Raw genomic sequence first — 15331 nt, forward strand, 5'->3', positions numbered from 1 at the left:
GGAAAGAGTTAATAAATTTTTAAATACCAAACAAAATTAGTAAGCCATCTTGCGTCGCATTACATTACAATTCCCAGGAATGCAGTCCCTAGAAACACAATTAACTCCCAAGTACAATATATATTTTTGGTAATTACATAATACTCCTAGGAATATTTAAAAAATCATTTTAGTTCAAAATAAAATATTCAAAGAAAAAAAAGTGATAAAATAAGGTGTAAGAAGAAAGCTATAGTTGGTTGAGTTTTAAAATAATCTTTATTGGCATGAGAATGCAAGATTCCAACCCTTCACGGGATGGAAAAAGAGGGAAAGCCCGAGTATCGATGATAGATTTCTGGGAATCCATGACTAAAATAGATTTCTGGGAATCCATGACTAAAATAGATTTCTGGGAATTGATGATATCGGGGACTATTTTTCCAAAATGTGTAACGGATATAATTAATATTATCAAGCTCGCTTCCCTAGGAATGCTTTTTAATACCTTGAAAGAAATATGATCTAAAATAAATTGCAGAGAACACATGAGGAGGGGACACAATCATAGTAGATACCTCAGTTTCCATATCAGCAGTGAAACTGTAGTCTGTGACCTCTGAAAAATGATGTGACAGAAAAGCTGAAACCTAAATATCACCAAAAAAAACAGCATAAAACTCATCATAAATCACAACATGTCTCACTTCTACAAAGCAAAAGATAACTGAAATGAACAAGCTTATCATGAATTAAGTCGTTTACAATATGAAACCAAAAAGGACTCGTCTATTTAAATTCATAATAATTATCCCATTCTCCCCTGTATATCATAAGCAAAAGAAATTTGTGGGGTGTTAAATATAAAAAAGCTCATTGATGAGGAAGAGAAATTATTGCTCAATAAGAATAAGGAGGAACGCATATATAATTTTGAGTAGTTCAAATGTCATTTCCCAACAATTATGGAAATCAGGGAAGCAGATGATAACGATTCAAACTGGCTTGATTCGTATTTCTTTTATGGGTCCAATAGAAGTCAACATATAAATAATATTGCCGCACAATACAATAAAGGTAACAGGAGAAATGTTCCCACAGCAATGATCAATCAAATAAATAAATATAACAGAATTTATCTAATTCTAAAATGTATGAACAATAGGAGGAAAAACTGGAGACAATGGTAAAAAGAGCAAATAACCAATTGTATATGATAAACTGCATTTATTATTGATTATCAGAATTCAAAGAAATATATCTGTGAACGTGTATAAATGTTGTAGCTTGGTATTAAAGGCTCTATATGCATAGCAAGGGAAAAACTAGAGAAAGAGAAGATATAAATCAGTTGATTCCAAAACTTCAAGCTATTAAAAGCAAGACTGGCAACATTTGCAGTTTTCTTTTGCAGCATATTAATAACGAAATACAGCAATAGTACTTTCACCCCAACAAACAATAAATTCAAAAATTCAAACCTAGAGCTTACCATACGACCACGAAATTCTGGAGAAAGAACACGGCTTTTTACTGTCACATAGTTCCTATCCTGAAGCAACAAACAATTGTGGACTAAGAATTCTTTCAAACAGAGATTTAAAGGTTAACCCATGCAATGCCATAAAGTTTATGTGCAAGATGAAGTAAACATGTTGAAATAAAGAGAGTGAAAATGTAGCAACAAGCAAATTCCACAAGGAGACACTAAATTCAGTTTTAGGGAAGGAGGATATGAAAGGTAAAATCTATGATATACAAAGCAGTTCAGTTCACTTGGAAAATTATTGTTCCAATGGACAACTACAAATGTGTCACGACTCAACAAAGACTAAATTGGAAGTCACAAACTATGACATGTATGAGTTGATTGATAAGTTGCTATTTGTTACTTTATTATATTATGCATGACAGACATCATAATGTCATATGATTCATTTGGCCAACCTTGGCTAGTGGGAATAGACTTTGGTTGTGTCTGGTAATATATCCTGAAGGTTTCTCGTATGTCCAGGTGCTTCAGTTTTGCCTGGAACTTCAACCTCATGAAGCATTGAAACCAATGTGTTCTATTATGCAAAATACTAACTTCTGGTTACCATAAAAACTACACTTGTAGCTCTAATCAACCACTTCTTAAGATCGACAGCTATCTTACAATTTCTCAAAAGGATGAAGACAGTAAGCAACAGTTCTTTGCTTATACAGTTTCCAGTGTGTAAGAGAATAATAAATTCTAAACAAGGCTTTAATTACGTAAGTTTACTGAACAGCTGTCAATTAGTTATTATGTTTCTTTCTTTCAGCTTTAAGCATTTAATTTATTATTTAATCTGTATAAATATTCTAGAAAATAGTCATCTTGCAATGTGCTATACCGCTCTAGTGTTTTTAGGGTCATCCACTTTGCTATCCTAAATTGACAACTATGATGGAAAAGAAGCCAAAAGAATAAGGCGATGGGTAACAAACCCACCCATTTTCATAACCAATGAAGATACATAAAACTGATCAAACTGATCGAGCAGCATCACGCTCCACTTTCTCTTAATTTTCTCCACTACCATCCAGACAACTTCCATATCCGAAAAACTAATCCAAAAACCTTATATTCATATCTTGTGACCTTCCTTTTCCAATGAACAGACAATTTTTAGCATATTTCTCTTTATATGCTATCTGTTCTCTTTTCTTTCTCAGTCTCTTTCTCAGTCTCTACTTCCTGTTCTCTGTCCTTTCATCCTTGTTATATCCTTCTTCTTACTCTAATAAATCTCATTCATTTCAATTCCATTTGCATTTTTGTTATACTTGTTGAAGTTGTGAGATTTTAGAGAAAACGAGAGAAAATAATAAAGGTTTGAATATTATTGATAATAGTTTTATGTTGACTTGATTATAAAAGATTCAATACTAATCTCTATTTATAGAGAAACATAGACTCAATCATAAATCAGAAACAAATCATAATAATAATGAGAGATATTCTAAGATATCTCTATGATTATAAATTGATCCTAATAAATAATTTAAGATACTCTAATATAATAAAAAAAATATTATAAGATATTTTCTAATATTCTAACACTCCCCCTCAAGCTAAAGCTTACTAAGTTTTAGCTTGTTACAAGAAAATAATGTTTTTGCTCCGTAAAATAATAAAAAAAGATGGAAAGGCAACTCGAGAATATAGGTGAAGTCAGAGAGAATTGCTATAAATACAGCCTAGCCAGATAGCTGGAATGATCATCAGCCTGGGAGAAATTCATGGCAAGCAATTGAACAAAGCAAGGTCCGTTCTTCTAAAAACTGCATTTGGAAGCTTCAAACCAATAATATTGAAGAGGTGTGCTTCAAGGAGAGAAAGGAAAGGTCAGTACATCTAGGACAAAGATAGGGCCAATGCATCTGAGACAAATTGCCATGCTAAAGAGTGAGTCATGAAAATAAAAGACATTGTCAGAATGATTATCAATGGAAAAAGAAGTCATCACTAATCTGATTCATTTGTGGAAAAAGGGACACCACTGGAATGATCGTTGGTGGGAATAGAAGCCACTATTATAATCTATTAGTAAGAACTAAATTGCATGACAAACACAGAAGAAGAAGTAGCGTGACTCTAATGAAATGGAACCATGATCGATTAACGGAGTGAGAAAATGCGTCCAAAACAGAAGAGATAACGGTTGTTTGAACAATAACACATATTTCCGTTGATCAAAATTGGAAATCAAGGGCAAATTTGGAAGCGTGAGGTCGATGTGAGTTCAACAAAAAAAGCCACGTCTAAAGGCTGCCGGACGCGCCGTCACGCGCAGTGAAGAGAGGCAGCGCGTGGATCTGACGTGCGGTGGACGGTGAGGCGCGTGCGGTGGCTTTCTGCAGTGCGCTTTGAGGTGTGAGCCGATCTGAAAGAGGCAAAGCTGATGAAGTGGTCGTTTGCCGGAAAAATCGTTGGAAACAGTGGCAGTGAAAGCGGCAATAACGAGCTGAATGGAAAAGGAATGATCAAGTTGAAAAAGAGAAACTGTGATTATATATTCCCAAACTGTTGGGAACTCGACAACGGAATAGAGGCGAGATCGTTCAAGGAGGATCGAAATAGGCTCTGATACCATGTTGAAGTTGTGGGATTTTAGAGAAAACAAGGAGAGAAAATAATAAGGGTTTGAATACTATTGATAATAGTTTTATGCTGACATGATTACAAAAGATTCGATATTAATCTCTATCTATAGAGAAACATAGACTCAATCATAAATCAGGAATAAATCATAATAATAATGAGAGATATTCTAAGATATCTCTATGATTATAAATTGATACTAATAAATAATTTAAGATACTCTAATATAATATAAAAGATATTATAAGATATTTTCTGATATTCTAACAATACTTATGGTTACCCACGCCATGATGTACTGACACCAAGCCAATCTCAAAGAAAAAAGTGAACTACACCCAATTACATTTGTGAATTGTGAGGGATGCTGAGTTTTCTACTTTTCATAAATATATTGGTCAATGAATTAGCAGTTGTTCCTGCGATATTGGAGTGGGGAATAGCCATAGTTGACGCATCGAATGCTATTGCAATAAGACTTGATGAAGGTGGGATCTATCTCGTGTCTGGCATTGCATGGTTCCATCCTGCAAGGCCAAATCATTTTCTTCAAGTTCACCCTCCTCATCATAAATGATCTGCTTGTCCCGAAATGAACCTTCCCAATAGGGAAATCCCAATTCATTGGACCCTAGGTTTCTTTAAGGAATGATATTTCTAATGTTATTCACTTATTTGGGGATTCTCTATCCCTGCTATCAAATACTGTTACAATTCACGCACTGTTTTTCTGTTTTTTTCTCCAATTCTCTTCTATTTTCCCTCAGCTGTTTTTTACCCTACTTTTGAATATAGTTATATTTTTATTATTATAGCTGTCATGCTTCAGTCATAGACCACAATACCCGCCATCCCCCATATTTATATGTTAGATTTTTGACTAGCCACCCAGAAACACAATCTGCTATTAGTAATTGATGAAAATATATTTATGATCTTTGTATTTATTACAAATCACATGATGTAAATAGGGATAGTATCTCCAATAATTATTTTTGTATTTAAAGCCTCGAGCCTATACAAAATTGACTTTGTTGGGTAGTTCATGCATACGGTTTCACCATGTCTCTTTCATTTTCTCTCATTCAACATAGTATCTAGAGCCTATTGAGAGACAACCCTATACCACGATTACCCAGGAGGACCCATTGTCCTTTGGTGAGAATTTTTTTTGGTGAACTATGTCCCAATTCCGGTTTACCCCCTTCTTCATCGTTATTTTATTTTTCAGTAAATCAGTCGCTACACTGTTCATTGCGCAGTACTGTTCATCGCAAAAAAAAAAAAAAAAAAACTTTTTTTGCCTCTTTCGCTACAGGTTTTAGGTTGCTTACAGATTTTGGCTACTTATGAAGATTTTCTTCGGAGGATAGAGTATTGCCAAAACTCCAGTTCCACTATTTCGACCGCACAAAGTGGTAAGTCACCTATTTGCATTTTACCTTCTCTTAGTCCATGGATTCTCAATTTTGGTGCATCTGACAACATTACTAGTAATAAGGCTTTCTTCTCCTCTCTTGCTACTTTTGGTAATTTACTTAGGGTAGTTTCACCAATGGTTCTGTAACACAGTCCCGAGGGATTCACATTGTCCAAATCCTCCTTTCACTGTCAGTTACATTTGTCCTTTATGTACCTGGATGCCTATTTAATTTAATTTCTATCAGTCAATTAACTTGTTCTCATGATTGTGTTGTCAATTATACTAATTGCAATGTTACTTTGCAAGATAGAATATCAGGACGACAAAGTAATGTCACTTAGGGAAACACACTCGTAGTCATTTCCCTGATCGAACCAATAAACAAGCTCCATCTCTTTTTGCTTTAGTTCACTCAGATGTTTGGTGTCCTTCTCGTACTATTTCCACTCTTGAATCTAGATATTTGTTACTTTTATCGATGTTTTTCTCGTTGTACATGGTTATTTTTAATGAAAAATAGGTCTGAATTGTTTTTTATTATTGAACAATTATATGAGGAAATTAAAACTCAATTTGGTGTATCCATTTGCACTTTGCGCAGTGATAACGCCCGTGAATATTTGTCCCATCAATTTCAAAATTTTATGGTCTCTATCGGCATTCTTCATCAAACATCTTGTGCCCATACACCTCAACAAAATGGGGTAGCCGAAACCAATAATCTGCATCTTATTGAAACCACTCGTACTCTCCTTCTTCATGGTAATGTACCATCTCGTTGTTGGGGCGATGTTCTAACCGCATGCTACCTTATAAACTACATGCCTTCGTTTGTCATTGATAACAAAATCCCTCACTCGATCCTCTTCCCTCATACCCCTCTTCACTCACTTCCTCCTCATGTCGTCGGGTCTACATGTTTTGTCCACAATCTCACTCCTGGTCTTAACAAACTTTCAGGTTGATCACTAAAATGTGTCTTTTTTGGTTACCAAAGGTTATTGTTGTTATTCTCATACTTTTCAACGATATCTCATATCGGTTGATTTCACATTTTTTGAGTCTGTTACATACTACTAGTCGTTTCCTGACCCTTCGTCTACAACCATTCTTATGGACCTACCAGAGTCTGTTTCACCTTCTCTTTTACCACCAGATTCTATTACGTATGTCTCACATGAGACACCTCCGATGGCCCCTCCCATTGTTCCACTTGAGACTCATCATGTGGATCCTCCAATTGTACAAACTCTTCAGACATACCGTCGTCGTCAACCACCATTGATTGTGCATATCCTTACACTTTTTCTTGATACTAAGGTCATTTCAAACGCTCATTCGCCACCACCTCTCCTTTATTGGATTTGACTCTTAATATTCCTATTGCTAATCGTAAAGGAATACGCCTTACTCGTAACACATCCCCTCGTTACATTGGTTTGAGTTGGTCTTAATGGTAAGATTGATCACTTTAAAGCTCGTTTGGTAGCAAAAAGATACACTCAAATTTTTGACCTCGATTACAATGTACTTTCTCACATGTGGCTAAGATGGTCTCTGTTAGACTACCCCTCTCTATTGCAGCCATCAGACATTGGTCTTTGCACCAACTTGACATTAAAAACAGCATTTTTGCATGGTGACCTTGAAGAACAAGTGATATTGTCATAATTGGTAGTAATCAATAGAGCATACTCCAGTTGAAACAACATCTATATCATCAGTTTCAAACTAAAGATCTAGGCAAACTCTGCTACTTCTTGGGTATTGAGGTAGCCAAATCTAATGATGGCTTAGTAAATTCACAAAGGAAATATGTCATGGATATTCCTGAAGAGACAGATTTATTGAATACCAAACCAGTTGATACTCATATGGATCCAAATATCAAACTTTTACCTAATCATGGGGTGTCATTTTCAGATTTAGGGAGATACAGAAGATTGGTTGGTAAATTAAACTACCTCACAGTCACCCGTCCAGACATTTCTTTTGCAGTCAGTGTGATAAACCAATTATTAAACTCTCCTGTCAGGAACACTGGGATGTTGTGATACGAATTTTGAAATACATTAAAGGTGCTTTAGGAAAAAGTCTAATTTATTAAAATAGAGGACATACTCAGATAGTTGATTATTCAGATGCCGATTGGGCAGGCTCACCCATTGATAGGCGATTCATCTTTTGGGTATTGTGTACTTGTTGGAGAAAACTTGATATCCTGGAAGAGTAAGAAATAAAGTGTAGTTGTAACATCTAGCACTGAAGCTAAATATAGGTTATGGCCTTAGTGGTTTGTGAGCTCATTTGGTTGAAACAGTTACTCAAAGAACTTCAATTTGAAGAAGCAACACATATGACATTAATCTGTGATAATCAAGCAGCATTGCACCTTGCCTCCAATCCGGTTTTTCAAGAGATGATCAAGCATATTGAGATAGATTGTCACTTTGTGAGAGAGAAGATCGAATCAGGCGACATCACCACTAGCTTTCTTAATTCTAATGATCAATTGGTAGATGTATTCACTAAGTCCTTGAGAGGTCTTTGAATCAATTATATATGTAACAAGTTTGGTGCATATGATTTATATGCTCTAACTTGAGGGGGAGTGTTGAAAATATATTTATGATCTTTGTATTTATTACATATCACATCATATCATGTAAATAGGGAGAGTATCCTATATTTATTTTTATATTTATTGTCTTGATCCTATATAAAACCGACTCTGTTGTGTAGTTTCGGCACAGGGTTTGACCATATGTTTCTCTCTTTTTTTTCATTCAATAGTAACATTGATAGTCAACAATAATTGTGAATCAAATGAACAAGCAAATGTTACAGCTTAATAAGTCAACACATAGGAACTGCAATGGAATGAGATAGACACTTCGATTAATTGAGCCCCTACAAGTTTCTGAGTTGATGCGGTGTGAAATAGAGTAGAGGAGCAAAGCCATGGGTTGGTTTGGGAAGGGGGTTATGGAGAGAAGGGGAGGGAGGGGTTGTTTTTCTTTTTGAAATTAAACAATTAATAAAATATTTCTAAGAACGAAAGAAGTGTGATTGAAATGTTATATGATCATATACCATGTCCTTTTAATTTTTTTTTAAATCTCAAATATATATTAAATATAGACTTACACCTCCAAAATCCTCCTCCCAAGCAGCCCTAAGGCTCCATTAAGGAGTTTGGAGGGGAGGGGAGGGGAGGAAAATATTTAGAAATCTTCACCTTATTTGAGTGTTTTTGAATGAGGGGAAAGCATATGACTAATACATTTTTAATCTTAAGATTTATTATAGAGAGATGAAAAGGATTTGAAGAAATTATCTAAGTCCCTCCAGAACCCTCCTCCAATACATTTTTTTAGTTCCCTCAGTTTAGGAAGATTTTTAAGCGATTGAGTTCTTCAAAAGACTTCAGCTTAATCAAAAATGTGAATAACGTACATATTTATCTTTGATCACGACTTGTAACTTAAATTGTTTGCCTTGATGTGATATAAGAAAGAAAACACATGGTATGGTTATGACATTAGACTGTCCCCGAGTCACATACCTGTAAGACTTTTAATGTGCTTGCATATGTTGAAGGTCTTCCAATCCCAAGCTCTTCCAGCTTCTTAACCTATGACATTCAAATAGCAAAAGAAAAATCCTTAAAAAGAGAAAACAATGGACAAAGTGCAAAAGAAATGAAAGCTCTCTATATCCTCCTTGCCAGCACAGTATATATTTTGAAGAGTGGAGATCATGTTGAACTCAATATGTGGCATTGACAATAAATCAATTTATTTCAGATAACCTATAAGATAATTAATTTAAATTGTAAATAAATCATAAATAAATTTGTTTCCATACATAGAGTTCATCAGGAAGTGGAGAAACGAGTTCATTGTAACAAAACCCTGAATGTAACCTGTCTGTGCACCTAGGTAGTCAATAGCGCCGGTTCGCGGCGGGATCGCGCCGGAGCGGCGCGGTGAAGGACATGGTCGCGGCGGCGCAGTGTGTCGCGGGGAAAGAAGAGATCGCGCGCGATCTGGGCCGGGTCGCGTTCCGGGTCGTGGGTTCTCAAACCCTAGAAAACATAAATTTTTTTAAACTTTTTTTTTCCTTGAAAAACCAATTTTGCCCTTAAATTTTTAAAATGTTTTAAGGGTAATTTTGGTATTGTCCTTCAAATTTTAGAGTTAGTTGTCTCCTTCCTCAGCCGTTTCGTCTTCTCACTGCCGTTTCATCGTCCGTTTTGTCTCCTCTGCGTTCGTCCTTCCTCGTCGTTCCTCTGCATTCGTTCCTCTTCGCTTGTTCGTCTTCCTCACTCGTTCGTTCCTCTGCGCCGTTCCTGTTCGTCATGGGTTCTCTTCCTCTTACTTCTTTCTCTGTTCTGTTTTGACTTCTTTCTCTTTTTACTTCTTTCTCTGTTCTGTTCCTATGTCCCATCCTGGTTTTACTCCTTTTTTTTTTTAATTTAATTTTCTTTTCTTTTTACTTCTTTCTCTTTCTCTATGTCTTTAATTTTTTTGTTACTTCTTTTTTTCTGTTTTTATTTTATTTTATTTTTTTTAACTTTAGTTCTTTCTTCTGTTTCATTTTTTTAATTTATTTTTTTGTTACTTCCTTTTTTCTTGTTTTTTTCTTTCTGTTTTTATTTTAATTTAATTTTTTTATCTTTTGTTACTTAGTTAATTCTTTCTATTTCTTTTATTTAATTTACTTTTTTTGTTACTTTTTTATTTTTATTTTTTCTTTCTGTTTTGTTTTTTAATTTATGAATGTTTATATTTTTGTTACTAATAATGAATGTTTATGAGTTTGAATATTGTTTTATTATGCATGTTTATATAGTATTATTCATATAATTTGTTCAAAAAATCCCGGTATCCCGCAACCCGCTATCCCGGTTTCCGGGGTTGGCCGCGACACGCCGCTATCTGGGATTGACTACCTAGCTGTGCACAAGCCGACAGCACAGGTTACAAAGTTTGAGGAACTGACACTAGTTAACAGCTAACAAGAAGATTAATAAGTTTAAAACAGTATCTCATGCTCAAAATGAGAGGGGTGAGGATTTTAAAAAGGCAGGCAAAGGGCTTATAATTTTAAGTTGCATTCTGCACAATGAAAGCGTAGCACCAGCTGAAATCAGTGTCATCATGGTCTATAGCACTCTTAAGCATAACGAAAGGCACAAAATGACTTACCAATGATGCTTCGGAGTAACGTGGTGGTGGTTGTGTATGGTGCTGACTCAGCTCAGTTTGAACAAGATGTAACTGATCCTCTGTCTATATAATAAAAGCCAATGAAAGGCAAGGTATTACATAATTTATGTCATCAATAAATTCTGAAGCATAAATGAAGAGTAATTATGTCAAAAAAGAAAGCAATCAGTAATCAGTCCTAATCTGCCAATGTTGCAAGTCCATATGTTGCTGATATGTACAACTTTCTGAACCATAAATGGGAATTCACAGATTGAAAATACAAAAAAGATACATAAACCAAGCATAAGGCAAGGTAAGAACAATTAGCAAAATGGATGGGCAACTTGCAGAGGCATAAACGCATTCCTGAGCCTCCTCCATAAACCAGTAAAGTTGATATTTGACATGCAATTAAGTCCCCCAATAACCTATTGACTAAGTGATCAAAGTTCAATAATAGCTATCCCATTCTATCAAATAAAGTTTAATTCCCGCACAAGGTAAAACGGACCCCTACATAGACAGACTTTAAATCCAAAGGGCTATTGCATGAGAAAGTTTAGACGCAAATTTTTTATCTAGACTCCATCTAAAGGAATTTAAAGTCTATTAGACGCAAAGGGCTATTAATTTTCAGAAATATTACCTTTAAGGAATTTAGAACCTCAAAAGCTTGATCATGATTTGATCCATCACTGTCTTTATCTTGTCCAGCTTCAGTGTCAATGTCCTAGGAGTGAAAAAGAACTTACGTAAGTTGGGAACATCAGTTTTACTGTCCTACTTTTGTAAAGGTACATGCAGCTGCAGGCATTCTCTACTTTTGTTTAAATTGATGGAGATACAAAACAAAACTTGGACCTTCACCTCCAACTAAGTGCTTAAACATTTTGAAGCACTGTTACTTAATAGGAACATAGAAGTTGTTCGGTAAAAGAAAAAAATTATGTCAATCTCATAAATACACAAGAAAGTAACAAGTTCAAATTGAATCTAATGTGAACCACATTGAATCCTGTAAGTATCAGTTATCAAGCAATACACAGTTATACACAACACAATATAGTACATCTCTGAACTTCAATATAAGTTTTTATTTGGATATATAAATTCTAGAGTAACTTCAGCATAAATATAGCAAGCAGCATGAAAAATATTTGCAAAACATTTAAGCTCCAATATTAGATATTATGCTCAAGGTGAAAACATGATTTTGGATAGCTATTGAAAAATTTGACGCATATAGCAGCACTTCAAAATTTAATTCTACACACGCTTTAAATTTGAAATTCGTTGGTAATAGATATTTGCCCAGTAGCAACTAATTGGTAGATAAACTTAAAATTATACTATTAGTCTATCAATAACAATAATAGCAACAACAACTAATTTGATGGAAATTCACAATTATCACAATGACAACAACAATAATAATAATAATAATAATAATAATAATAATAATAATAATAATAATAATAATAAAAAAATAAAAAATACAAACAAATGAAACTCGTTGTTTGTAAAGCACAATCACTGGTATATGAACAATTACAAACCATCAAAAGGCTAAATAACATCGTCTCACAATATAACTTTTTCTGCAAAAACTAACCATACCTTAAAAACTGCCCGGTATCCAGGAAAATCAACCTTTGAGCTAACAGACCGTAACATAATAGACTGATCAGCATTTCCAATATCAAGTAGTATCTGGAATCAGAAGGACAGTAGGAAACATATCTGGTCAAGAATAATAATATCTGATTGAAGCACGTGAACTTTATTATGAACACAAATGATATTTCAAGATCATATATTATGTTTTAATGATCTTTATGTACGACATGGACAGAATTTAACCTGAAAAGATGATTAGGCAAAATGAATTTACCAAAAAAAAATTATTTAAAAGTTCCATACAACAGAAGAAATTGATCACTATAAAGAATAAAGATGAGTGTTAGAGAGGGGGAGATGGAAACTACCACAACCATCAGATCAAAGAACCCAAGATGGGTAACAAAAATAAACTGTTTGGATGAATCAGTTTCTCTTAACTAATTTCAGAGGTTTTGGCTAGTACAAAGAGGCTAATTTTGAGGTATGTTCTGTCCTTTAGTGTTTGTGGCTGGAAAGGGATCCTAGTATTTTGAAGGGCACTTGTTTAACTCTACACTTTATTTGAGACAAGTTTATCTTTATAGCCACCCTTTATGTGTTCTGTTCATGGTGTATTTAGCGCCAGTGGTGTTTTCAGACATGAACAGAGAGATCAGCATGCTTTGTTACATGTTCCAATTTTGCACGTTGTTTTGCTTCCTTTTTTTGGGAGGATGTCTTATCCTCTTTCTTTATACTTCTCTCTTAATAAAAATCTTTTACCATCTAAAAAAGTTGCATTTCGGTGAAAGTTTGAATTCTAAATCAATCGTCCAAGCAAAAACTAAATAAAAAAACAGCTAGTAAAAAATATATGGAAATTTTGTATTCTAACCTTCTCAAGAATAGCTGGTTCCATCTGACATGAAACTGTTCTTGTCCAAATAAGTGTGTATAGCTTCAAGGATTCTTCATCTAGTACCCCAGCAAGTGTTGCTGACAAGTCATCAAAAAGTAATATTGTAAGCTGTGGCCCTTGGTTCATATTGAAGTAAAATATTTATGAAAGAAGCATGTATCATATTACATGGTAACTTGCGTATGTCAGTCGGTCTAATGGCTTCATGGGCTTCTTGTGCATTTTTCACCTTTTTAAAATACTTTGGTGGAGTTTGTGCAGCAAAGTTTTGTCCATACCTGCACCCAGTAAATTTAAACCACAAGAAAAATTAAAACTTGCTTAAACCACAAAATAAGCATTCAAATTAAAATAAAAATAATAATTCAACTTCAGACAAAATTGCATGGGAAAAAGAAACAAAAAATGCTCTAAACGTAGATAGAACAGAACTACACTTTTGATCCCCAGCCCAATCCATTTTCTTACATCCCAATTATGCATATAAATAATTCTCTTGAGTTTCATTTTCTTTTAAGTATATTTTCACAGTTGTTAGACTATAGGGAAATAATGTTTGGCCAATAGTTGGGCATATTGAAACCCCTTTATGTGAAATTAAACCCTAAAAACAAAATGTGCTATTTGTCTAAAACGCATGCAGCCTCTTCTCTCTTATTTTTGCAACCCACCGCTGCACTGGGGTAAAAGGGGCATATCACATCTAAGTCCAAGTAGCAGCTGCGACAGACCGATTTTGGTGCAATTTGCAGCTGCGGTAGCTACTCCTGCAAAACGCAACTCATTGGACTGTTGCGCCACAATAGAGCTCACCACCGCACAACTGCCCACAACAGCACCGCTTTTGACAAAACATAGTGTGTATGCCTGTTGGCAAAATGTAATTTTTACGCAAAAAAAGTAAAAAGCATGAAGAATCTGTATAAGCAAAATAGCTTCTTGTATGCACATACTGATAAACTGATAATATATTTGGTAGAAATGATGCTCTGATTGCAAGCATGTGCAGAAATAAGAATGGAGATGTGCACATCACCTTTCAATGATCAGGGAGCGAATATTGGCAACAGCTTCCTCAGAAATCTAAGAAATAAAACTCCAAGTGTTAAAAATAGAAACTATCATCCACAAACAAAATTGTTGGATTTACAGAAAGAAACTCTAAACAAATATATCATCCACATGTGTGAACCCACGAGTAAAAATCAAATTGAAATCTAGTATGAAACATAACAAATTAGTGGTCGCATTTAAGTAGCCAAGATTCATGACATAATTAATATAGAAAAACAGTGATAAATACGGTAAATAGTTGTAGTTATACATAAGAGGGGGATTTATTTTGAGATGACATGGTCAACTTCAGTGCACAATTAATGATATATGATATTTATATACAATGAACAAAGAGTAGTTCACAACATTTCAGCATAATCATGCAACCAAAGTGATACCTACATGGAGTCCATCAGTTCTGATGTATGTTATTAATCCCACTGATATACCATTAGGCAGTTCAACTCCCTCGTAGAGTTTCTGAGCAAGCTGTATTCATAATTTAATAGAGATTAATGATAATGTAATTCTAGAAAATCTAAAGTGTAAATATGATTAAATCATAATTCCACAAGAAACAGATATTGTTCATTACATCCAAGGTTATGTAAAGTAGGGAAATAAGATAGGAAGAAATTAAAATCAGTACCTTCATTGTGTGACTTGCTGAGAAATTCAATTTGTTCGCAGCATCTTGCTGAAGTGTTGATGTTATATAAGGTGTTGGAGGATTTCTTCGAACTTTGCTTCTTTTCATGTTAATAACCTGAAACTCTGCAGAGTTTATTTTGCTTTCAATATCCCTTGCCTCCACATCAGAAGTAATCGAAAATTGATTCAACTTGTTGGAATCAAAATGGGTAAGATGAGCAAGAAATGTTAGGTCCTTGTTTGAACTCTCTCTCATATTAAAATGGACCTCTGCAGTCCAATACTCCTTGGGTTTAAATTGATCAATTTCTATTTCTCTATCACATATAAGAGAAAGTGCAGCAGATTGAACTCTTCCTGCT

The 15331-nt window shown here is 34.5% G+C and overlaps 1 protein-coding gene across 1 annotated transcript in view; it reads right to left on the bottom strand.

Annotated features, from left to right (window-relative positions):
• The window catches only part of LOC101508136 (uncharacterized), a 24295-nt gene that overhangs the window by 6512 nt on the left and 2452 nt on the right, over nucleotides 1-15331 (bottom strand). The window contains exons 5-15 of the mRNA XM_004498503.4: nucleotides 14968-15326; nucleotides 14721-14807; nucleotides 14299-14345; nucleotides 13431-13540; nucleotides 13239-13339; nucleotides 12362-12454; nucleotides 11391-11474; nucleotides 10742-10825; nucleotides 9097-9165; nucleotides 1472-1531; nucleotides 558-629 (exon numbers count right to left, since the gene is read on the bottom strand). Of these exons, the coding sequence (XP_004498560.1) occupies nucleotides 558-629; nucleotides 1472-1531; nucleotides 9097-9165; nucleotides 10742-10825; nucleotides 11391-11474; nucleotides 12362-12454; nucleotides 13239-13339; nucleotides 13431-13540; nucleotides 14299-14345; nucleotides 14721-14807; nucleotides 14968-15326 (1166 nt within the window). The remainder of the gene's footprint in view (nucleotides 1-557; nucleotides 630-1471; nucleotides 1532-9096; nucleotides 9166-10741; nucleotides 10826-11390; nucleotides 11475-12361; nucleotides 12455-13238; nucleotides 13340-13430; nucleotides 13541-14298; nucleotides 14346-14720; nucleotides 14808-14967; nucleotides 15327-15331) is intronic.

The sequence above is a fragment of the Cicer arietinum genome, chromosome 4 (genome assembly GCF_000331145.2).
Source record: "Cicer arietinum cultivar CDC Frontier isolate Library 1 chromosome 4, Cicar.CDCFrontier_v2.0, whole genome shotgun sequence".
Classification (NCBI taxonomy): domain Eukaryota; kingdom Viridiplantae; phylum Streptophyta; class Magnoliopsida; order Fabales; family Fabaceae; genus Cicer; species Cicer arietinum.